Raw genomic sequence first — 25235 nt, forward strand, 5'->3', positions numbered from 1 at the left:
TGACACAACTGTAAATAAACATGTAATTATCACCTCTGGTTGAATTGAAATAAGAAACAAACCACTCATTTGTCAACCAGTTGTATTGAACATACCAATTCCCCAAAATCTCCAGATTTCATTCCTTCAAGATGGGACATATTGCTCACTTAAAAATCCACATTTGAGCTTTAATAAACATAGCTAATTCACCCAGTGCTAAAATAAAATGTAAAAATCCCAGCAATTCAGCACAATCATTGATATGGAAACATTATTAAACAGTAGTTCTGCCAAAAAAAGACAATGAAGCAGTGATCCCTGTTGTTGTTGTGATCCTCTGGAGCTCATTCAATAAGGACCCATGCAGGCAATGTATATTCTATCCTGTCATTAACAGTAAAAGGTAAGTGGGGAACATAAACTGAAAACCAAAGCTTGTCCTGACATGAGGTTCTTCAGAGCAATTGAACAAAATCCCCAAAATGAATCCCTGAACGTTTGTTCTAATGTTGTGTCTATAAGACCATGGTCAAATTATTCAAACATTTTACAAAAAAAAGAAAAGCAACAATGAAAATCACAGAGGTCTCAAAATAAACCCAGAGGAATGATATCATGGCACAATGTGTTCTTTTCCCAAAACAAGTTGGACACAACCTGAAACCAACCCTTCCTCGTGCCCTTTTTGGGTCAAGATAAAAATAATTCCAGAAAATGGCAATGGCACAGAACAACACTGTCCAATATCAACAAGACTAAATAAAAGGATTGCTTCACTTTTCTAAATGTTCAAGTATCCCAAGTGGAACTGCATAGCCCTGAAGTTAAGTTTACATCTTAGAATCTCATCCCACACTTTCTCTGCTTAGACTGAATAGCTGTGAGGGTTGTTAAAAACAGAATTGTGACAATCACAATCGAGAGATTACCTATCATTCAAATTAATGTAATTAGTTACATTTCGTAGCTTTTACATACTAGACACTAGGGTTTTGCTGGTATTGCATACATAGGGCCATACCTGAACAACATGTAGTTGCTCTGAATCATTTTTAGACAGACATTGTGCTTTGGGGGTTGAGCTTGGCCAGAGACTATGAGCAGACAGACAGGCCCTTGTTCTCATCAGAAGAAGTGGTGTTAGGACTTCTTTGGACAGTGCGATGTGGAGTCCGTGTTGAGGACCTCAATCATGGTTCTAGTCGTTGGGAAGGTTCCTGCTACTGACGGAAGACTCTGGTACCACACTGGTAGGCTAAGAATACATATTAAAAAATAAATATATACACAGTACCAGTCAAAGGTTTGGACACACCTACTCATTCAAGGGTTTTTCTTATTTTTTTCTTATTCTCTACATTGCAGAATAATAGTGAAGACTATGAAATAACACATATGGAATCATGTAGTAAGCAAAAAAAAGTTAATAAATCAAAATATATTTCAGATTCTTCAAAGTAGCCATCCTTTGCCTTGACAGCTTTGCATTTTCTCAACCAGCTTCATGAGGCAGTTAGCAGGAATTAGTTTCAAATAACAGGTGTGCCTTGTTAAAAGTTAATTTGTGGAATTAATTTCCTTCTTCATGTGTTTGAGCCAATCAGGTGTGTTGTGACAAGGTAGGCGTGGTATACAGAAGATAGCCCTATTTGGTAAAATGCCAAGTCCATATTATGGCAAGAACAGCTCAAATAAGCAAAGAGAACAGTCCACCATTGCGTTAAGACATGAAGGTCAGTCAATCTGGAACATTTCAAGAACTTTGAAAGTTTCTTCAAGTGCAGATGCAAAAACCATCAAGCACTATGATGAAACTGGCTCTCATGAGGACTGCCACAGGAATGGAAGACTCAGAGTTACCTCTGCTGCAGAGGATAAGTTCATTAGAGTTAACTGCACCTCAAATTGCAGCCCAAATAAATGCTTCAGAGTTCAGTAACAGACATATCTCAACATCAACTGTTCAGAGGAGACTGTGGGAATCAGGCTTTCATGATTGAATTGCTGCAAAGAAAGGATACCAATAAGAAGACTTGCTTGGGCCAAGAAACACAAGCAATGGACATTAGACCGGTGGAAATCTGTCCTTTGGTCTAATGAGTCCAAATTTGAGATTTTTGGTTCAAACCGCTGTGTCTTTGTGAAATGGCGAGTAGGTGAATGGATGATTTTCCGCATGTGTGGTTCCCACCGTGAAGCATGGCGGTGGTGGTGCAATGCTGCTTTGCTGGTGACAGTCTGATTTATTTCGAATTCCAGCATGGCAACCACAGCATTCTGCAGTGATACGACATCCCATCTGGTTTGAGCTTAGTGGGACTATCAGTGGGACAATGACCCAACACACCTCCATGCTGTGTAAGGGCTATTTGATCAAGAAGAAGAGTGATAGAGTGCTGCTTCAGATTTTTTAAATTTAACTAGGCAAGTCAGTTAAGAACAAATCCCTATTTAGAATGACGGCCTACCGGGGAACAATGGGTTAACTGCCTTAACTGTTTAGGGGCAGAACAACAGATTTTTTTACTTTGGCAGTTCGGGGATTTTATCCAGCAACCTTTCGGTTACTGACACAATGCTCTAACCACTAGGCTACCTGCCGCCCCCAGATGACCTGGCCTCCACAATCCCCCAACCTCAACCCAATTGAGATGGTTTGGGATGAGTTGGACCGCAGAGTGAAGGAAAAGCACCAAACAAGTGCTCAGTATATGTGGGAACTCCTTCAAGACTGTTGGAAAATCATTCCTTATGAAGCTGGTTGAGAGAATGCCAAGAGAGTGCAAAGCTGTCATCAAGGCAAAGGGTTGCTGCTTTGAAGAATCTAAAACATAACATATATTTTGATTTGTTTAACACTTTTTTTAGTGACTACATGATTCCATATATGTTATTTCATAGTTTTGATATCTTCACTATTATTCTACAATGTGGAAAATAGTCAAAATAAAGAAAATGAGTAGGTGTCTCCAAACTTTTGACTGGTACTGTATATGGTTATCAATACACATACAAATAAATAATTGGCCAACTTATGTGTTTAAAGGTGATGCAAGTGGATATGCCGAGCTACTCACCTCTTTAAATTCATCCAGTTTTTTGCTGTTTTACTAAAGCTGTCAGGACTGTGTGTTGTCATGGCTTCAAAATCAACCAACTGGAGGAATAAAAAAAATAAAAAAATCATAAACAAGGAAAATGCTTAAAAACAGGCTCATTGATAACTACATATAGTATACATGATTATGAATAACACAGTTTCCACCACTGGAAAATGTAATGTATTATAATGACGTGGTGTAAAGTAGAGCAAAACTATTCAGCAATATTACCTTCCCTTTGGGGATTCTGCCTATCACCTCCTTTCCACTGGCCATCAGTGCTCCCATGACAACAGAGTATGCCACAACACTGTAAAGGGAAACGGGGACAAAATATAGAGAAATTAGACAGATTTCATAACTAAAAAAACGTTCACAAAGTAAAATCACAATTCAGACCGAACCAAACTGAAAACTGTGTCGTTACATCATGTCTTGACGGTCACAGCAGAAGAAAATGACTTGGATAACACCTTACCTAGACCCTCTGGAGAGGGGCATGAGATTACAGAAGTAGTAAACCAGGGAGAGAATTAAATTACACACTGCATCTGCATCCTGAAAGAGAGAAAACAAAACCAATTCATACTACAGGGTCCACGTAGAGGTAATATCATTATACAACAATGGGAAACTGATACTGCATGTGGGCCGTCATGATTAAGTCATGTCTGAAGTTTGTTAACTGAATTTTAACGTGGGAGGGATCTACTAAGTCCAATAAGGAACGGAATAATGGACAAGGTTAGGTAGCCTCGTGCAAAATTGTCCGCTCCCAATTTTTCAGGGGTAGAGAGTGAATCTATCAACACGACAAAAGGACAGTTTTGGATTTACATCAGATAGTAGAGCAACATTATGGATCGGATTGTTGAGATGGCAATTCATTTCACAACTGGAAGCCAACACTGACAGTTAGACAAAAGAAAACAGAGGCAATGGAAAACAAGTGATGGAGAGAGAGCATACCCCAAGTTCAGTGGACAGCATGAGAGCCTTGCCCTTGGCAGTCAGGTCTTTATAGATGGACTCAATCTCAGACTGGTACTGCTGAGTGCGTTCCTCTGTGGTCTGGGTCTCCACTGAGAACAGCATGTTGCCCACTCTAAGGCCACACAAATACACACCGTCTGAACAAACACTGTGGTCTGTAACATGGTCCATACAACCGCCGTGGTGCTGTACATCAACATTCATCAAGGGACAGACAACAAGGTGCACTTTAGTGAAAGCTACAGGGTTAGAGCTGAGAAGAAGCTGAATCATAGTATTTCAAGCCTTGCATTCCAAGGTGTCTTAGAAAGTTTGAGCTGAATGACAAATAATTCATATCGGTTCAAATGATTTAATTAGGCAAGTCAGTTACAATGATGGCCTACACCATAGGGGCTAGGCCGCTAGGCTGTTTATACACTGCTCAAAAAAATAAAGGGAACACTTAAACAACACATTGTAGCTCCAAGTCAATCACACTTCTGTGAAATCAAATTGTCCACTTAGGAAGCAACACTGATTGACAATAAATTTCACATGCTGTTGTGCAAATGGAATCGACAACAGGTGGAAATGATAGGCAATTAGCAAGACACCCCCAATAAAGGAGTGGTTCTGCAGGTGGTGACCACAGACCACTTCTCAGTTCCTATGCTCCCTGGCTGATGTTTTGGTCACTTTTGAATGCTGGCGGTGCTTTCACTCTAGTGGTAGCATGAGACGGAGTCTACAACCCACACAAGTGGCTCAGGTAGTGCAGCTCATCCAGGATGGCACATCAATGCGAGCTGTGGCAAGAAGGTTTGCTGTGTCTGTCAGCGTAGTGTCTAGAGCATGGAGGCGCTACCAGGAGACAGGCCAGTACATCAGGAGACGTGGAGGAGGCCGTAGGAGGGCAACAACCCAGCAGCAGGACCGCTACCTCCGCCTTTGTGCAAGGAGGAGCAGGAGGAGCATTGCCAGAGCCCTGCAAAATGACTTCCATTAGGCCAAAAATGTGGTCAGAAACAGACTCCATGAGGGTGGTATGAGGGCCCGACGTCCACAGGTGGGACCAACACCGTGCCCAACACCGTGCAGGACGTTTGGCATTTGCCAGAGAACACCAAGATTGGCAAATTCGCCACTGGCGCCCTGTGCTCTTCACAGATGAAAGCAGGTTCACACTGAGCACATGTGACAGACGTGACAGAGTCTGGAGACGCCGTAGAGAACGTTCTGCTGCCTGCAACATCCTCCAGCATGATCGGTTTGGCGGTGGGTCAGTCATGGTGTGGGGTGGCATTTCTTTGGGGGGCCGCACAACCCTCCATGTGCTCGCCAGAGGTAGCCTGACTGCCATTAGGTACCGAGATGAGATCCTCAGACCCCTTGTGAGACCATATGCTGGTGCGGTTGGCCCTGGGTTCCTCCTAATGCAAGACAATGCTAGACCTCATGTGGCTGGAGTGTGTCAGCAGTTCCTGCAAGAGGAAGGCATTGATGCTATGGACTGGCCTGCCCGTTCCCCAGACCTGAATCCAATTGAGCACATCTGGGACATCATGTCTCGCTCCATCCACCAACGCCACGTTGTACCACAGACTGTCCAGGAGTTGGCGGATGCTTTAGTCCAGGTCTGGGAGGAGATCCCTCAGGAGACCATCCACCACCTCATCAGGAGCATGCCCAGGCATTGTAGGGAGGTCATACAGGCACGTGGAGGCCACACACACACTACTGAGCCTCATTTTGACTTGTTTTAATGACATTACATCAAAGTTGGATCAGCCTGTAGTGTGGTTTTCCACTTTCAAATCCAGACCTCCATGGGTTGATAAATTTGATTTCCATTGATAATTTGTGTGTGATTTTATTGTCAGCACATTCAACTATGTAAAGAAAAAAGTATTTAATAAGAATATTTCATTCATTCAGATCTAGGATCTGTTATTTTAGTGTTTCCTTTATTTTTTGGGCAGTGTATTTCATTTCTCAAGCGCAACTATTTTTTTTTTTAATGATTTTCCACACTTGAGGAATCCTATACCATATGTTTCTCACTGCAGCTCTTGCCTCTTGCAGTTTGTGTTTTTGTTCTGCAACCCCAAATGGACTGATTGTCTGGTTCTTTCCCATCATGGGGCTTTTTGGGAAAGGTAGATTTTATTTCCCTGTTCAACATGGTTTTAGCAAGGAAAGGATTAGTTGTTTCTACTACATAATGTAACTGGAATGCAATGTCAACAAACAGACCTAGAACATTTGTTAAAAAGTTCCCAGACAGAAACATCTGAGCTGTGAATTCAAATGAACAAAAATGTTATTCATTGAAGCACAGGTAACTGCCAAAATAAAGGAAACACCAACATAAAGCGTCTACATAGAGCGTTGGGCCACCACGAGCCGGTGAACAGCTTCACAGCACCTCGGCATAGATTCTACAAGTGTCTGGAACTCTATTGGAGGGACGCGACACCATTCTTCCACAAGAAATTCCATAATTTGGTGTTTTGTTGATGGTGGTGGAAAACGCTGTCTCGGGCTCCACTCCAGATTCTCCCATTAGTGTTCAATTGGGTTGAGATCTGGTGACTGAAACGGCCATGGATTATGGTTTACATCATTTACATGCTTGTCTAACCATTCAGCGACCACTCGTGCCCTGTGGATGGGGGCATTGTCATGGTAGCCAAAATAATGGCCTGACAAGCATTTTTATACATGACCTTAATCATGTTAATTGCTTAATTAACTCAGGAACCACAGCTGTGTGGAACCACCGGCTTTCAATATACTTTGTATCCCTCATTTACTCAAGTGTTTACATTATGTTGGCAGTTTTACATGTATTTAACTGCTTTCAACTAACCCACGTTGACATACCAAACCCTGCCATTTTCACACAATAAATGATGTTCCATGATGGGAACATCATTTGATTGGAAAATCTTAGGTAAACCACTGATGGAGGTAGACTATAATGTCAGGAGCTCAGTTCTTTATTCATGTATTAGAACCAAATAAACTGACCTGTCTCCTGTTATGGTGATTGTGAAGCCGTCATATTCTTTGCCAGGGTCTTTTAGACTGGGCACCTTGGAGTTAACTGTGAAGCCATCTCTCGTTTTACTGTTAAACTGCTTCAGGATAGAAATGGAAAACAGCAGCAAATCAGACATTCTATCAGCGTTGAAACACAAGCCAAGTTGACCTAGATCTCAACTCTGATGTACATGATATCACACACACAACTCAGTAGTTCCTAGATGCTATTCCCATGAATAAGTCAGGCCTCAAACCGAAAACACTATCATACTATTTTGAGGAGTCAATATTTTCTTATCAGGGTGTTGTTCCAGGGCTTGACATTCAGGTAAATTTGCCAGTGGCTCACCAGGACAGCGCCAACTGAAAACTACTGACGCAAATGAAAAGAAATACTATCCTGAGTCAAGATCTGACAGGAAAGTGATTGATGCTCCCATAATTTCAATAGCAAGTGATTTTATATTTCATTTGCAGGCTGAGCAAGTAGCCGTATACACAGTTCATACTGGAAAGCCAAATTCAACGACCTACATTTTACATTTCATTGTTGTTACTCTATAGATCCCCGCCCACCCACACCAAAAAACACATTATACAAAAAAAGTATTATTACCACTTGATGAATATTGCATTTTTAATATTCCTACACAATGTAATTATGCATTGACATTCACATTTATGTTTACATTCTAAAATATGTCAGAATAATGTGGGCATTGACTGACTAAATACAGCAATAGATTATCCTGACACAAACACACTAATGAAGTCTGTCCATGTGGTATCTTTACTTGGTCTTGCCATTTGAGAATAGTTATTGAGGGGTTATTGTATCATGTTCTAAAACGAGAAAGCAAAATAAAAATGAGTACCCTTTGTAATTGAACGCTTTGTATGGAAAAGCAAGTTGTGGCCAACATTTGACATTGTCTCTCTTGCTCATAATGCTCGGCTTTACCTTATTAACGAATGCAACAGACTAGCGCAACACCCGTCAATTGAAACAAACAAAAGCGGCAACATCTCTTAAAAACCGATCAGAAATTAAATCCCGGAATAAGTATATTGCTACAAGTGTCTGGAAGCATATTCAATGATGCCTTCATTGTGCATCGCAAATATTCAACCAAGACTTTAAACTTCAAAAGCCTTGCCTTAGCGTTTACTCGTGAGCTAGATATCATAACTTGGAACATCTTTCCTACCCCTACTGTATCACTGTCGGTCTTTGATGAGCTGCTCCACCAAACAACCAGCTGTTTGAGAGCTGTGCACCCTCTCTGCCTGACAAATTATCTAGGCTGTGCAACGCGCATGTGATAAATAATCAACAAACTAACAGCTTCGGGAATTTCGTTTTTTGAATCAATTATATAGCCTAGATTAAAAATAGCATTATTACAACAACAAAAATCACGAAACCCATGCGGGCCACTGACGGGTATTATCGACTGGCCCGGAGGGTTTCCTCAACCCCCCGTATGTCTAACCCTGTGTTCTTATTACCTTCATTATGGGGAGAAGGTCTTCCACCGTGTTCACATTTTCCAGTGCTTGTCTGACTTCCAGTAGGCCTCTTGGGTTGTATGCCCTGAGGACAATGCATCAGTAGGAAAACAATTGAATCCATTTCAGAATAAGGCTGTAACGTAACTAAATGTGGAAGAAGTCAAGGGGTCTGAATACTTTCTGAATGCACTGTATATCACCGTGTAGAAAATATTTCTCTAATAAACAATCTGTATTTTCTTTAAAAGGCACACCTGTGGTAAACCAATATTCTGTCTTTGATGAAATTGAGTATGTTGTCAAAGTAGGCCAAGTATCTTATGTTGATGATTTGTCCTCTGTGGAAACAAACAAATCAGGAAAACCACATAATGAAAAGGAATATCTAAAAATACAACTTGACTCAACAGTTGTGTGTCAGATTTACACAGCGACTATCTTTGAGACGATTTGATGTCATTTTCCTTTAGGTTACCTGATGAGGTTGATATGGTTATTGAACCCTCGGCTGAGACTTCTGGCAGGCATCTGGTCCAGCCACAGAACAGGCTGGTCTGGATCAGCGATCCTTCAGAGGGACAGAATACCACAATGACTTGAAACATGTACCAAACCTCCGACTGACAATACAGAAACAGACAGGGTGGTGATTGACACTGCAGATGGCCCATTGTGGTAATAACATTTTGTTTAAAAAAAAGTTACTATAAAACAATCTCACACCCAAGCCTCACCTCCTCCATTTGACGGCAATATCGAACATGTCTCTCCACTGCATCTGCCTGGTTTTGCCGTTGACTCGCACCTTTGAATTGCTCCAGGTGCGCTGCATAGCCTGCATGACCTCCAGGGTCGCTAGGCCCATAGCTATTGAGGTGAAACACAGCACACATTCAATTTCAGAACTTGGAAATATACTGTTATGGAGCTACTGGATTAAAGCCATATGATGGGGTGAGACCATATGTATTCTAGAAAGACCAACATGTACAATAGTTTGTTATGTTGAAATGAGTTCCAGCATGCACATTGTTTTTAACAAAGTACGTGTTGTTCAGGGCTGATAGTCACATTGAAACTGACAGAATTACTTAATCTGATTTCAGCCAAGAATGTACAACAGATTTGAGGCTGAACTCAAATGTGCTCGGGATCTCACCCACCTCTGTGTATTCTGCGATTGGGAAGAAATCCCGGTGTGTCGTATTGCATAAGGCCACCAAGGTGATCAGCAGCGCAAATGAGCTTCTGAACTTCAATGTTGTAGCTTTCAAAGTTCTGAGGTAGAACATCCCTACAACGGCAAGGGACGAAAAAAGATCAGTTGGGCAGGTTACAAATGGGTTGAATAGCACAAACACTCAGTAGGTCAAAGTCATCTACTGTAAATGAGCCTGCTCCATTACCCATCAGTCGGCCTATACAACTATTATACTACCTATACCTGGCAGAAAATACTGAACTATGTTCAGTCAGAAGCAGGTTTATATCCCTTTAAACTCACTTAATATGAGGCTGCAGTCCTGGCTGCTCCTCATAGTCCTCTATAAGGAAAGGAAGGTGTTTTGCCCAGTGGTTTTTGAAGTTCCCTGGAAGATCCTGATCAACATTGTATTCTGCCACAGGTTTGTCGAGATGTGAGTGCAAGTAGCGAGAGTATTCTGTGGGGAAGAAATGACATGAGGAAAATTCTAACCATATCTCCATAGGCAAGAAATGATCAAAGACACAACATTCCGCTCCAGGTTGAAATGTTAGTTCGGGAGGTCACTATAGCTGGCTAAACTCCTCGGTGAAGGAAGTTTCTGATGAACTCCACCAAAGGAGTGGAGCTGAGACCAGGCTATGTGGAATTCAACTTAGGCTACATCGACTCGCTCAAGGTCAATACTTACATTTCAATTCTGAAATGCTTACCTTGTACCCATGTTTGTCCTCCGTAGTTGCGTGCCTTTCTTTGTTTGCTGAAATCCACACTTTTTCAATAAACAATCAAATACAACCGCCGACTGTTTGCTCATTGCTATTGCTCTAAAATCAGCGCAAATGCGGCAATTGAATCTCAACAAGGAAACAGTCGGTGGCTGTATTTAATTAACGTTTACAGAAAAAGCATGAATTTCAGCAAAGAAAGGCACGCAACTACAGAGGACAAACATAGGTAGTACATAGTAAGAATTTCATATTTTAAATTTCTTCTTTTTTTTTTAAAGAATTGACCTTGGGTGATTTGATTTTAGGTAAGCTGAATTCCAGAAAGCCTGGTCTCTTCTCCACTCCGTTGGTGAAGTTCATCAGAAACTTCCTTCACTGTGGAGTTTAGTCAGCTAAGGTCCCTAATGCTACGCTCACCTCGGAGGTATTTCACTTTGAGATATTCCGAGCTCGCCTTCTGGCCCAGCAGAGGGTCATTCAACATGACTTTAGTCTGAGCCTTGATGCCTTCATAGAACTGCCCCATGGACACGTGGCTCAGACCCTTCATGTACTGACATACCTCGTTGTAGGGCTCCAACTGTAGACACCTCTGAAAAATAGAACACAGAGATGTTACACATCAAGTCCAATGACACACATAGGTGTAAGAATTAAAAGACGGAGGGAGGGAACCTCAAATTAACTCTGACTCAAAGTGGATGTCACTGCAGTCACTTAACCTTTTGGTGTTGACTGTGTGAACAGCCTGAGGCTAACAGCTCTAGCCTGGTGAGTCATGACCACACCAAAACACATTCTCCACAGGCAGCCTGGGAAGCACATGACAAAGTCATGCAAGGTGATGTAACAGTAACCGTCATAGTAACGCGTGAGGCCTACTGAGTCGCCACAGCGGGGTTGCTGATGGGACAGTAGGCAAATAGGCAGGGCGTTTACACTGCCAAATGCTATCATGGGGACAGAGAGAGGATATGGAATGATGACGACAATCAAAGTGTGGCCTACGTGACACGAGTCTGATCAGGGGCACGGCACTGCTGTTCGTTAGACTGCGATGCCATCAAGCGCCTGATGCCACAGTGAAAACAAAGCATCAGCAGAATCGCTTGTAACGGCTGGATTGATATCATAAAGGGAGTGGGACAAGTATTGATCCGAGGGGGTTCTCTCTAGGCAGCATGCTTAGAAAAACTGATGCAAATGAGAATCATTTGAATGGCAGGCCAGCCCCACCCTAGCCAGTAATATTGCACATACAGCCCACAGTAAATCAGTCTGTTATCATGAGAGGGGAGATGCAGAATAACTAATTCAGCTGTACTGTAATTGGTAGACTGATATCGAGTCCGGAGAAAAAAGCTGTGCGACGCGGCCATTACCTTGAAGTTGCCGACTGCCTCCTGGAGACTGCCATGGTGGTACAGCATCATGCCTCTCAGCTGCAGAGACTGGATGTGGTTCTGGTTGAGCATCAGGGCTTTCTGGAAGCTCTCCATAGCTGCCTCAAAGTCTCCAAGCTCCCTACAGACAGGACACAGGGATCACTCACTGCATTGGCCCCATGAGTACTAAGGCCCTGACCTTTTCCTGACCAACGATGTGAACTGACCAGGTTGAAACCAAAGCAGGTCATAGAGCCTCCCCACTGTACCTGTAGGCCTGTCCGAGACTTTTGTACGCATCTATGAAGTCAGATTTTAATTTCAGGGCCTCCTTGAATGTTTCGATGGCTTCCTGAATGGGGAACAAGATTGTGTCATAAACATGCAGTGATTTAACCAAAAACAACGGGCTACACTGGCAGTACTCAAAGTTGAGCAACTATGATTTTATACAAAAATGTCTATACCTTTAGCATTCCTCTGTGGAAGAATGTTAGACCTTTGTATAGCATGGCAATGGGCTGATTTTTCTTCAGATCCAAAGACTGTTGAAAATCCTCCATAGCTGCCACATAATCCTATTTGGGGAAAAACAAAATCAGAAAACCAACTATGAGAACTTTATATATCAACACCACCAATCAGAGACCCCATATACAGATCATGGTTTGTCAGTCTGACCTCGGCGATAAAGAGCAGAGTTCCTCTGTGTCTGTAGAGGCGAGCGGAGGGCTGGAGCTGGATGGCTCTGGAGAGATCACTCAGAGCCTCACTGATCCTCCCAAGCGGAGAAAGGATCTGGAAGTATATTATTCAAGTAAAACTTGACACACATGAAATCCAAAAGGTCTAATGGTCTAGTAACTAGACTACTTCAAGGCATAGCGTTAATACAACAGCAGTTGCCTCCTGTGTAAGACTTATTTTTAAAGCCTGCTTAAGAGGATAACACTGCCCTCACTCATTTATAACCATTTTGCATGGGGTGACACAGAAACTTGCCCCATTTAAAAACAGACATGCAATTCAAGCATGATAGTAAACACCAATGAAAACCAATACCCTAACGCAAGATATAACACAAACAGCGGGTTAACCCATGAAGCATTAACAGGCCTAGCATTATCCTCACCTCTGCCCGCTGTTCGTATACCTCAGGGCGGTTGGGCTCCAGAGTGATGACTCGGCTCAACTCGAACAGCGCCAAGTCTGCATTCTTGATGTCCTTCCATAGAAGGAGAAAAGAAGAGAGACAGTGTGACCCCTATTGGACACACCAGGACACAAAAAAAGAAAGCCACTCGCAGCCTTCATCAATCACGTCCACTGACAAGAATATATGCTAACTGCTGAGCATTGCAGATTAGATTTTTATTTATGATGTGTCATACTGAAAACATTTGCTGTGAATAAAACTGCTGGTATCAACATTCTGTGAACTAGTATCATGCCGCTGTGATCACTTACCTGCAGACTCTTTTTCCCGTATGCTATCCCTCTCCCGTAGATGGCACTGACTACCTCTGGATCCCCCTAGTAGGGGACAACACACACTGACATGTCCTCCATTGCAAACTGCACAACATATTCAAAGCAGGGAGAAAAGAGGGGAAGTACTGTAACGTAAACAAGGCAACAGTAAACATGTCGTCCCCCACGAATGATGCAATTAGTGACAACAATTCAAAGCAGACTACACTGACAGTAACAAAATGTGTGCCCGTTATAGCGCCATGAATGTTCTCGTCGATATGAATGTTCTTGCATATGTTGTGTCTTGACAGTGTTTGCAACATGTGTACCAAATGTTGTTACAGTATGATTATCTGTGCCAGACCACGCCCACGTGAATGTTCATTGGTCAATAGCGGCCATGTTATTTTAGGTACTAGTCTGGAAAATATTGCATTGAGAGACCTTTGTCCTTAGATGCCGCATAACAAGTTTCATGCGGATTGGTCATTCTTTGCTAGAAGAGTACCGTTTTAAGTGTTTAAAAAATTCAAAATGGTGGAAAAGCCATCATGGCGGGCCATAGGGGTCCCTGGGGCGCATTTGTTCCTTGTGAGGAGAGGGACTTACATACTGAATTTCATGACTTTATCTCAAATGGGGTGAGGGGCGTGACCTTTCAAAGTTTGCATTTTCAATCGCTTGTTATCGCGCCACCATATGGCCAATCAGTGTAATTTATTAAATGCAGGATCTCTACGGCAAGACGCTTCATTCACCCAAGTTTAGTCAAAATCGCACCAGTGCTGTCTGAGAGATTGATTGAGACGAACGGAGACAGATCGACAGTTCGGGGGCCGATGAAGTCTGTACGTCTGTCTCGCTACTATTAATATATTTGTCTAAACAAAAAAACATGCATTATTCAAAACTGTCAAGAAGGCCAGACCAAGACATGTACAAATATGAGAGTTGTAATTCATGCATCTATGAATGTTAACCAACCTGTAGTAACAAGGAGAAGTGTTTGATGGCTTCATCGTACAGGCCATTGCCAATAAGAACATATCCTATAGCTGCAATGAAATGAATAATGAGAGTCAAGCAATGTATAGCTAACACTCCACAAACCAAACTCTTTCAGGAATAACTTCTTACCAAGCTCCTCATTTGTGTTGTGGTTCTCCACTGCAAAAGGGAATCGCTTCTGCTCTATGAACAACTTGGCTTGTCTCTGTTTGAACGAAGACAATGGTAGTTATTCCACTACAATGAGTCAGTCAAACAGAAATGCCCAGGCAAAAGCACTGAGATCTCAGTGAATTTGCTGCATCTCACCAGGATTTTCTCTGCGTTGAGAGAGAAGACAGACTCGCATGGTGGGTTGCTTCCTTCCTCACAGTCTGGGTCCTCCAACTGTAGAATAAAGGACTCTGTAGGGAAATATACACCATCAGACAACAAAGCACCCAGACTGCTGCCAACTTGGTCATTATGGTGACACACACACATAAACTCAGGTGTGATGTTCGGATGTACCGATCCTGTGCAAGTGTTGTTACACGTGGTCTGCCACTGCGAGGACGATCAGCTGTCTGTCCTGTCTCCCTTTAGCGCTGTCTTAGATGTCTCACAGTACGGACATTGCAATTTATTGCCCTGGCCACATCTGCAGTCCTCATGCCTCCTTGCAGCATGCCTAAGGCACATTCACGCAGATGAGCAGGGACCTTGGGCATCTTTCATTTGGTGTTTTTCAGAGTCAGTAGAAAGGCCTCTTTAGTGTCCTAAGTTTTCATAACTTTGACCTTAATTGCCTACCGTCTGTAAGATGTTAATGTCTTAACGACCGTTCCACAGGTGCATGTTCATTAATTGTTTATGGTTCATTGAACAAGCATGGGAAACAGTGTTTACACCCTTTACAATGAAGATCTAATAATAATAATAATATATGCCATTTGGATTTTTACAAATTATCTTTGAAAGACAGGGTCCTGAAAAGGGGACGTTTCTTTTTTTTGCTGACTGTGTGTGTGTGTGTGTGTATATATATATATATATATATATATATATATATATATATATAAAACCACACACACACACACACACACACACACACTAGTTTATTAGGTACAGCCATCTAGTGGGTTGGACCCCCTTTTGCCTCCAAAACAGACAGAATTTTTCAGGGCATGGAAATGTTGCTCAATTGGTATCAAGCGACCTAACGCGTGCCAGGAAACATTCCCCACACAATTACACCACCAGCACTAGCCTGTACTGTTGACACCAGGCAGAATGGGGCCATGGACTCATGCTGCTTAGGCCAAATCCTGACTCCATCAGCATGACGCAACAAGAACCGGGATTCGTCGGACCAGGGCATATGTTTTTCCCTTCCTCATCTGTCCAGTTTGGGTGATCGCGTGCCCAGGAGCTGCTTCTTCTTGTTTTTAGCTGATAGGAGTGAAACCCAGTGTGGTCGTCTACTGCAATAGCCCATACGTGACAAGGGCAGACGAATTGTGCGTTCCGAGATGCCGATTTTCACACCACTGTCGTACTGTTATTTGTCTGTTTGTGGCCAGCATGTTAGCTTGCTCCATTCTTGGCCATTCTCCTTCAACGGGCCGTTTTCACCCACAGGACTGCTGCCGACTGGATGTTTTTTGTTTGTCGCACCATTCTTGGTAAACTCTAGACACTGTCATGCGTGTCATCTGTTTCTGAGATACTGGAACCAGGACACCTGGCACCGACGATCATACCAAGCTCAAAGTCGCTTAAGTCACTCGTTTTGTCCAGTATAACGTTGAATCAAACAGTAACTCAATGCCTGCTTTATATAGCAAGCCATGGCCTCATGACACTGTAGAAGCTAATCATTTTCGTGAACAAGGTGTACCCAGTAAACTGGCCCTGAGTGTATAAGGATCAAACATTTACAGGCTTCAAGGCTTCTTTCTACCTGCAATAAAGGGACTGCTCATCAAATACTAATCCTGTATTGTTGATTGAGTCATAAAAGCCTCAACAAGTTGTGACACTTCAGTGGGAAACCCATAGGATGATCTCATTCATTCATTCAGCTGGATATTATTTATTCATTTGCAAAGTAATTTGATTTTCTTTCGCTACAATGCACATTCCAATACATAACCTGTTCCAACAAAACAATGAATGAGTCAGCGGGAGTTTTGAGGTGCGCTCTGGGTTACGTTCACGCTCAGGAAAGGCGTGTACTTGCTGATATTGTGTTAAAAACTTAGATAAATAAGGATATCATAGCACTGCATTATTCGGGGAAACTGGGGACCTTGTCGAAGTACTTTCTGTTAGTCTTGAAAGATTAGTTGCGGGGTCTCTGATTCCACCCTGACCTTTACAATCAAATCCTAACCTCTACGAGTTCTCTCTCGCTTGCTATGTAACTTCCTGTTAACGGGTGCGGAAGAATAGGTTTGGTTAGTTTAGCTAGCTGCCTACACAGCGAGTTACGAGGACGTGGCAAAACTGTGTTAAAAGACCGCTTACCGCAATCCGTTGTGTATTCCTCCCACTCTGACGGAGAGCTGCAACCATGTTTGTGCAGTTCGCTATTGAAGAAAGTGAGTGTAGATAGGTATTCCGTGGAAAATATAGCACGGGATAAGTACAGAAGTGAGAGAGCTACCACAACAACACTGCCAGCAGGTGCCATGTTGTGTTTGAAGTGTAGGTGAGGAGCGCTGGAGCTTTGGTAATGTAGTTCTCGTGTTCCTACTCCCCACCGTGAACTGAACTACCAGTCAAACTGTAAACGACTACAACTCCCAACCTATCACGCACAAATCCAGGAAGTCAGGTTTTTCAAGCCTGTTTCTCCATAGTTGCCAACCTAAAACAGAATGGCAAAGCGGTTTAGATGTGTTGAATGCAATAAGGACGCCCACGAGCTTCACAGAGATTACAGTAATGGGATCTTGAAGATAACCATATGTGTGAGTTGACTAGCTGGCTCATGTTGATTTATTGGTTAAGATATTAGCTAGCTAACTGGTGATGCTAGGCTTAGCTAGAAATTAAGCCAAAGGGACCTGTGACTGCCAGCTGTGTAACTTCGCTAGCTGGGTTTCTCTGCGTTTCTATTCATATGATCCCTGATGATGGATTGCTAGCTGAAATGTATATAGACTTAGTGGTTGGGTCTCTACCCTTATAACAGAGTAAACATTAAGCTAGCTATTTAGTTTAGCCATAAAAGCTGGAGAAATGTTTTTTTTTCTTTAAAAATGTTTTGTAACCTTTATTTAACTAGGCAAGTGAGTGCTTGTGGTCTGTCTCTATTTATTTCAGGGATCCTGCCAAAAGCCTGTAGACAAGTACATTGAATATGATCCTGTCATTATTCTGATTGATGCCATTTTATGCAAAACTCAAGCATTCAGACACATTCTGTTCAACACTACATTGAACGTAAGTACAGTAAGACACTGAAAAACTATTCACTAGAGTCAGAGTACAGTGCACGCTTTAGACAATGTATGCAGCTTCATCTACATTGCATTGCATTTACTCTGCAGACAGAGGACTCAAGAAATGATGCCATGTCTTGTTGATGGTTTCTTCCACAGATTCACTGGAAGCTGTGTGTGTTTTGCCTGCTGTGTGAGGCCTACCTGAGGTGGTCACAACTTCAGGGATCTGAGCAGAGCAATGACCCTGCAGACATCATTAGATACACCAAGGAATGGGATTTCTATGGCATGTTTGGGGTGGCAGCTCTTGGTGGGTATATAAAGCATGGAAAAAGGACAGTCACATTATTATTATTATTATTATTATTATTACTACAACTCATGCATTGTCATATGCATGTTTGCTAATGAAATGTTAATAGCAATGTTATAACAATGTTTCCAAGTGTAGTGGAAGTGACAAATCCTGCTTTCTTTACACATTGATTCCATACAAATGACAGTCTTCTGATGGTTTGTACTGATTTCATGTTCATTTGTCCACAGAATTGGGTGCGTTTTCTGTCGGAGTGCTGTCCTTCCTGTGGCTGGTTCAGTGGTTGCTTGGCTTTGACTTTGAACTGAGCTTACTGCTGAAAGCCCTCCTGCTGTCCAGCTATGGCAAAGTCCTGCTCATCCCTGCAGTCATATGGGAGCATGACTACTCCCCGCTCTGCTTCAGCCTCATCAAGCTGTTTGTGCTCACGTCCAACTCTCAAGCCATAAGAGGTACGTTAAACAATTCCTCAATCAGTGTTGCAATGCTCCCATTAGTCACTCACATCTAGCTCCATCTCTATTCTTGACAATTCAGTGAGGGCTTTGGAGGGTTGAAAAGTTCTAATTTCTCATTATTGATACTAGAATATAACCTATTTCATACGTGACATGACCAAAAGTATGTGGACACCTGCTCGTTGAACATCTCATTCCAAAATCATGGGCATTAATATGGAGTTGGTCCCCCCCTTTTGCTGCTATAACAGCCTCCTCTCGTCTGGGAATGCTTTCCACTAGATGTGTGAACATTGTCTGCGTGACTTTCTTCCATTCAGCCACAAGAGCATTAGTTAGGTTGGCCACTGATGTTGGGTGATTAGGCCTGGCTCGCAGTCTGCATTCCAATTCATCCCAAAGGTGTTCGATGGTGTTGAGGTCAGGACTCAGTCAAGTTCTTCCACACCGATCTCATCAAACCATTTCTCTATGGACCACGCTTTGTACACGGGAACATTATCATGCTGTAACAGGAAAGGGCCTTACCCAAACTGTTGCCACAAAGTTGGAAGCACAGAATCGTCTAGAATGTCATTATATGCTGTTTTGTTAAGATTTCCCTTCACTGGAACTAAAGGGCCTTAGCCCGAACCATGAAAAACAGCCCCAGACCATTATTTCACCTCCACCAAACTGTACAATTGGCACTATGCATTGGGACAGGTAGCGTTCCCTGGTGTCCGACAAACCCAGATTCATCCGTCGGACTGCCAGATGGTGAAGCGTGATTCATCACTCCAGAGAACGCATTTCCACTGCTCCATTATCCAATGGCAGCGAGCTTTACACCACTCCAGCCGACACTTGGCATTCTGCATGGTGATACCCCTAATTTGAAGGGGTGTCCACATACTTTTGTATATATAGTGTACAAAAATCACCATAGATATCACGTTTTCAATTAAAGGGTAAATGGACGGCTCACAGGGTATTGATTGGGAGGCTAGGAGCACTAGTGTGCACCAGCAGATGGCAGCTCTTACTCCTAGCTTGAATCTATGTTAGAACATGAATTTAGTTGTTCTCTAGAGTTACTAAAATAGGAAGTTTATAAATAGTTCCAAAACTGTCCAAAGCTAATTCATTAATTAACTGGCTTACTCTTGCATTATGCTTTTTTTGTTTTGTTAAACAATCAGCCGTGCAAGGCAAGCATTTGTCTCTGTGTGCCGCTGTGATTTGTTACATTTCACAGGATAATGGCCTATTGGATTTTTGTATCTGTTTATTGCACTGATGGGTTATTCAGTTTCCTGACGATAATGATTAAATTGAACTATTTCTGCAATGGATTGGATAAGGTGATTTAATCATTAGACCCTATTTGTATGGGATTCGTTTTACTGGGGGGCGTTGGGTAATGTAACTGTGTGCACGAGCACAAAACACCACGTATGTCATTTTAGTCCCGTCCAAATCTGCCGTGTCAGTAATTTATGGATGGCAGGAGAGTAACAATTCCAGACAGAATAACCTACTGTTTTTTGGTCAACTCCAAAGTCCTCTGATAATACTAGTCCCTTGCGAATAGACGTCCCTGTGTTTTGAGAGTAATGTCTGAGTTTGACAGGTGTTGCTCACAGTTTGAGCAAGAAAACAATAACTGATTTGATAAATTGAACAAAGTGCTGCACATAGTTTACATTTACATTACACATTTAAGTCATTTAGCAGACGCTCTTATCCAGAGCGACTTACAAATTGGTGCATTCACCTTATGACATCCAGTGGAACAGCCACTTTACAATAGTGCATCTAAATCTTTTAAGGGGGGGGGGGGGAGAAGGATTACTTTATCCTATCCTAGGTATTCCTTAAAGAGGTGGGGTTTCAGGTGTCTCCGGAAGGTGGTGATTGACTCCGCTGTCCTGGCGTCGTGAGGGAGTTTGTTCCACCATTGGGGGCCAGAGCAGCGAACAGTTTTGACTGGGCTGAGCGGGAACTGTACTTCCTCAGTGGTAGGGAGGCGAGCAGGCCAGAGGTGGATGAACGCAGTGCCCTTGTTTGGGTGTAGGGCCTGATCAGAGCCTGGAGGTACTGAGGTGCCGTTCCCCTCACAGCTCCGTAGGCAAGCACCATGGTCTTGTAGCGGATGCGAGCTTCAACTGGAAGCCAGTGGAGAGAGCGGAGGAGCGGGGTGACGTGAGAGAACTTGGGAAGGTTGAACACCAGATGGGCTGCGGCGTTCTGGATGAGTTGTAGGGGTTTAATGGCACAGGCAGGGAGCCCAGCCAACAGCGAGTTGCAGTAATCCAGACGGGAGATGACAAGTGCCTGGATTAGGACCTGCGCCGCTTCCTGTGTGAGGCAGGGTCGTACTCTGCGGATGTTGTAGAGCATGAACCTACAGGAACGGGCCACCGCCTTGATGTTAGTTGAGAACGACAGGGTGTTGTCCAGGATCACGCCAAGGTTCTTAGCGCTCTGGGAGGAGGACACAATGGAGTTGTCAACCGTGATGGCGAGATCATGGAACGGGCAGTCCTTCCCGGGAGGAAGAGCAGCTCCGTCTTGCCGAGGTTCAGCTTGAGGTGGTGATCCGTCATCCACACTGATATGTCTGCCAGACATGCAGAGATGCGATTCGGCACCTGGTCATCAGAAGGGGAAAGGAGAAGATTAATTGTGTGTCGTCTGCATAGCAATGATAGGAGAGACCATGTGAGGTTATGACAGAGCCAAGTGACTTGGTGTATAGCGAGAATAGGAGAGGGCCTAGAACAGCGCCTGGGGGACACCAGTGGTGAGAGCGCGTGGTGAGGAGACAGATTCTCGCCACGCCACCTGGTAGGAGCGACCTGTCAGGTAGGACGCAATCCAAGCGTGGGCCGCGCCGGAGATGCCCAACTCGGAGAGGGTGGAGAGGAGGATCTGATGGTTCACAGTATCGAAGGCAGCCGATAGGTCTAGAAGGATGAGAGCAGAGGAGAGAGAGTTAGCTTTAGCAGTGCGGAGCGCCTCCGTGATACAGAGAAGAGCAGTCTCAGTTGAATGACTAGTCTTGAAACCTGACTGATTTGGATCAAGGTCATTCTGAGAGAGATAGCGGGAGAGCTGGCCAAGGACGGCACGTTCAAGAGTTTTGGAGAGAAAAGAAAGAAGGGATACTGGTCTGTAGTTGTTGACATCGGAGGGATCGAGTGTAGGTTTATATATGAACGGCTTACATGTATCAACATTCACAGTGAATGCTTTTATGTACGATGCCTTCAGAAACTATTCAGACCCCTTGACTTTTTCCACATTTTGTTAGGTTACAGCCTTTTCCTAAATGCTCCATATCCAAACTGATAGAGCTTGAGAGAATCTGCAGAGAAGAATGAGAGAAACTCCCCAAATACAGGTGTGCCAAGCTTGTAGCGTCATACCCAAGAAGTCAAGGCTGTAATCGTTGCCAAAGGTGCTTCAACAAAGTACTGAGTAAAGAGTCTGAAGAGTTATTTAAATGTGATATTTCAGTTTATTTTTTATAAATTAGCAAAAATGTCTAAAAACCTGTTTTTGCTTATCATTGGGGTATTGTGTGTAGATTGATGAGGACTTTAAAAACATTTAAATCCATTTTAGATTTAAGACTGTAACAACAAAATGTGGAAAAAGTCAACGGGTCTGAATACTTTCCGATGTTTTGGGCATATGACTTGAATACTACCAAATGCATCAGTTAAAAAATATTGTGCCTATTAAATGTAACCCTTGCTGTTAATAGATGGCAATGCAGCATACAACTGACCTAAACTTTTGGAAATTATACATTTACTTTTTCATCCATAAAACGCATCTCAAGTGCATGTGCACTGTATAGCTCACGCCTGAATCCTGGGGGGCATTTAGGACATCTACTGCAGATCGCTAAAATATCCGAATGATTATGTTCACACTGCAACACTATACCAATGATGGCTGGTATGGTTTAGAAACTCGGGAACCAAGCTCAAGTTATCAGTGTAGCCCTGTTATGGCCTGGACCTATGGACATATCTTCACACCTAGAAAAAAAACTCCAGGTTTCCATCATAACTGTCAATATATTGAAAAGAATTAAGAATTACAGGCTGCAGTTTGGAAAAAAACGAATCCTGTCTGAATCGTCTTCTCGAATAATGGACATTCTGGGGTAATAATTATATAATCAACGTTCTCTAGTAATACAAGTCCCGTGTGAATAGGGCTTTAATCTCATTCGTATAAATGTTTTTCTATTCTACACCAAGTAGGAGTTTAACATGATTCCAAAGATGTTCAGAAGAAGTACTTTTCCTGCATATTGTCATGTTTGTGTCCTTGCAAGACGTGATCATTTTCTCTCCTCTCTTTTCTAGTCATTCTAAACTGCAGCAGAAGGCTCTCCCTGATGGCTGTGTGTGTGGGTCTGCTGTTAGAAACGTGCGTAGCCCAGGCGTTGCAGACGCTTCCATGGAGCATACAGGACATCCTGCCGTTCCAGTGATCTGTTTCAGGCCAGTCCTGAAGAACACACTGTTACAATGGCACCTATTACACCCTGGACCAGAGTGGTGAGGAGAGACTATATCCAGGAGTATTTGGACAGTGACAGTTCTTTTTTTTTGGGGGGGGGGGCTCTATTACAACACTTTGGATTTGAAATTATACAATGATTGATGTTAAAGGCCCAGTGCAGTGAAACATTATTTTTTTCCTGTTTTGTATCATATTGTACAACAGCTGATGAAACTGACACTGTAATAATGTAAACAATTTTATCAGTGTTATTTCCTGATTTTCTAGTTTTCTCTTCCCTACTCAGACCACTCCCAGATTGTCCTAGCAGAATTCCTGCTTGAGAAATATTTGTTTGCTAAAAAAACTATTTTTGTTCATTTTGATGGAAAACTAATACAGTAAGGTACCTAATTGTTACCCAGAAATGATTTGATATTGTTATAAAAAAATAGTTGCATTGGGCCTTTAAAGTTCAGACTGTCGGCTTTAATTTGAGGCCATTTTCATATCAGTTGAACCATCAGAAATTACAGAACTTTTTGTACATTGTCTCCCCATTTTAGGAAACCAAAAGTAATTGGAGAAATTCACTTATGTGTATTAAGGTATTCAAAAGTTTAGTAATTGTTCCCATATTCCTAGTATGATATGACTATATCAAGCTTGTGACTCTACCAACTTGTTGGATGCATTTGCAGTTTGTTTTGGTTGTGTTTCAGATTATTTTGTGCCCAATAGAAATTAATGGTAAATAACGTATTGTCATTTTGGAGTCACTTTTATTGTAAATAAGAATAGAATATGTTTCGGAAGAGTTCTACATTATTGTGGATGCTACCATGATTATAGATCATCTTCATCGTAATTAATTGTAAATAATGATGAATGACATTTACAGAAGAACCAATATCACACCCCCCCAAGACAACCTCTGACCATTACAATAACAGGGCAGGTTAGCATTTTTTTGGGGGGGTATGATATTTATTCCTCTAACTTTCTCACTCATCATTATTCACGATTCATTCAGGATTATCTGTAACCATGGTAGCATCCGCATTAATGTAGAAGTGTTTGGAAACATATTATATTCTTATTTACAATAAAAGAGACTCCAAAATGATACACAATGCATTATTTGCCCTTCATTTCTATTGAAGCACAACCAAAACAAACTGCAAATGCATGTCACAAGCTTAATGTAGTTAGTCATTGAGTGCTAGGAATATTGTACCAAATACTAAACTGCTGATACACATATAAGTGAATTTGTCCAAATACATTGGTTCCTTACAAGGGAGGGACTATGTACAAAAAGTGCTGTAATTTTGAAATGGTTCACCCAAAACATTTATAATAATCAAATAAAAAAGCTGATAGTCTACATTAACTGCAATTTAACCTCATAGTCATTGTATAATTTCTAATCCAAAGTGCTGGAGTACAGAGCCAAAACAACAAAACATGTGTCACTGTCCAAACACTTCTAGGCAAATACTGACACTATGGACCTAACAACAACAACCTCTCTGTTGGGATTGGAGTTACTGAGGCCACGGGACATTCCTGAGGCTATTTGTCAAAATATCTACCACTATAGAAAGCGCAGTAGCACATAGTGAATGTATTCTTAATTCCATGCAATGCCAAAAACCACAAAACCACTGTGTATAAACAAAACCTACTTTGATATGGAACAGGTGTGTGTGTGTGTTACAGAAAGAATTTGCATTGATGGGCTTTACAGTAATCACATTTATAAGTCTTAAATTGTTTTGAATTTAAGATGTAAAAAAAAGAGCAATACTCTCTTGGTGATCAAGCCTGTATGATTAAGACTAGGAACCGTGGAATGATAAGCATTTGACACACATGCTCACAGAGGCTGGCTTTATGTGCTAAGGCCCCTTGAGACCATCTAATCGGTTATGTAGTGCATAGCCAGATATCAGTCTGCATATTTCCTGACCAAAGCCAGCTGCTTTGTTGGTATTTCTTAACTGTATAAAGCACATAAATCTGTCCACTGGAAATGCTGCTGTTGTATGCAGACAGAGCCTAAAGTCAGTGTGAATAAAAGTATATTTTTGATAATTCACTGATTTTTT

General features: G+C 42.3%; 2 protein-coding genes across 4 annotated transcripts; one reads left to right on the plus strand and one right to left on the minus strand.

Moving 5' to 3' along the window:
* Nucleotides 1-65: 65 nt before the first annotated feature.
* On the minus strand, nucleotides 66-17090 carry LOC118386892 (tetratricopeptide repeat protein 13-like). Of its 3 annotated transcripts, none has more exons than XM_035774864.2 (23): nucleotides 16925-17090; nucleotides 14726-14820; nucleotides 14546-14621; nucleotides 14393-14463; nucleotides 13403-13468; nucleotides 13068-13160; nucleotides 12617-12733; nucleotides 12403-12513; nucleotides 12205-12287; nucleotides 11933-12074; nucleotides 10968-11142; nucleotides 10120-10276; nucleotides 9779-9909; nucleotides 9350-9482; nucleotides 9091-9183; nucleotides 8870-8953; nucleotides 8613-8697; nucleotides 7089-7195; nucleotides 4053-4188; nucleotides 3562-3641; nucleotides 3315-3393; nucleotides 3060-3139; nucleotides 66-1237 (listed from the first exon to the last, which is right to left on the minus strand). In XM_035774864.2, exons 1-23 carry the CDS (start codon nucleotides 17088-17090, stop codon nucleotides 1123-1125), a joined length of 2475 nt encoding a protein of 824 aa, XP_035630757.1. In that variant the 3' UTR covers nucleotides 66-1122. The 3 variants fall into 3 exon arrangements, 2 of the variants coding, with proteins under 2 accessions (XP_035630757.1, XP_035630756.1); XM_035774863.1 differs by having other exon boundaries at nucleotides 7089-7198; XR_004826305.2 differs by lacking the exons at nucleotides 66-1237; nucleotides 3060-3139 and having other exon boundaries at nucleotides 3324-3393; nucleotides 4053-4262; nucleotides 7089-7198.
* Nucleotides 17091-17178: 88 nt separating this feature from the next.
* Nucleotides 17179-25229, plus strand: LOC118386893 (protein ARV1-like). The gene is made up of 5 exons (XM_035774865.2): nucleotides 17179-17370; nucleotides 17726-17845; nucleotides 18004-18157; nucleotides 18394-18615; nucleotides 22986-25229. The coding sequence occupies exons 1-5, from the start codon at nucleotides 17278-17280 to the stop codon at nucleotides 23111-23113; spliced, it is 717 nt and encodes a 238-aa protein (XP_035630758.1). The 5' UTR covers nucleotides 17179-17277; the 3' UTR covers nucleotides 23114-25229.
* Nucleotides 25230-25235: the final 6 nt, after the last annotated feature.

Source organism: Oncorhynchus keta, chromosome 8 (genome assembly GCF_023373465.1).
Source record: "Oncorhynchus keta strain PuntledgeMale-10-30-2019 chromosome 8, Oket_V2, whole genome shotgun sequence".
Lineage (NCBI taxonomy): Eukaryota > Metazoa > Chordata > Actinopteri > Salmoniformes > Salmonidae > Oncorhynchus > Oncorhynchus keta.

Coding starts and splice junctions, on each gene's coding strand:
- LOC118386892 (XM_035774863.1), bottom strand. CDS start 17,090: ATGGCACCTGCTGGCAGTGTTGTTGTGGTAGCTCTCTCACTTCTGTAC. Junction 9,184..9,349: donor ATTGCCGTCAAATGGAGGAG/GTGAGGCTTGGG, acceptor GTCCCTCTGAAG/GATCGCTGATCCAGACCAGC. Junction 8,954..9,090: donor AACCATATCAACCTCATCAG/GTAACCTAAAGG, acceptor TTGTTTCCACAG/AGGACAAATCATCAACATAA.
- LOC118386893 (XM_035774865.2), top strand. CDS start 17,278: ATGGCAAAGCGGTTTAGATGTGTTGAATGCAATAAGGACGCCCACGAG. Junction 17,371..17,725: donor TCTTGAAGATAACCATATGT/GTGAGTTGACTA, acceptor TATTTATTTCAG/GGATCCTGCCAAAAGCCTGT. Junction 18,158..18,393: donor GTTTGGGGTGGCAGCTCTTG/GTGGGTATATAA, acceptor ATTTGTCCACAG/AATTGGGTGCGTTTTCTGTC.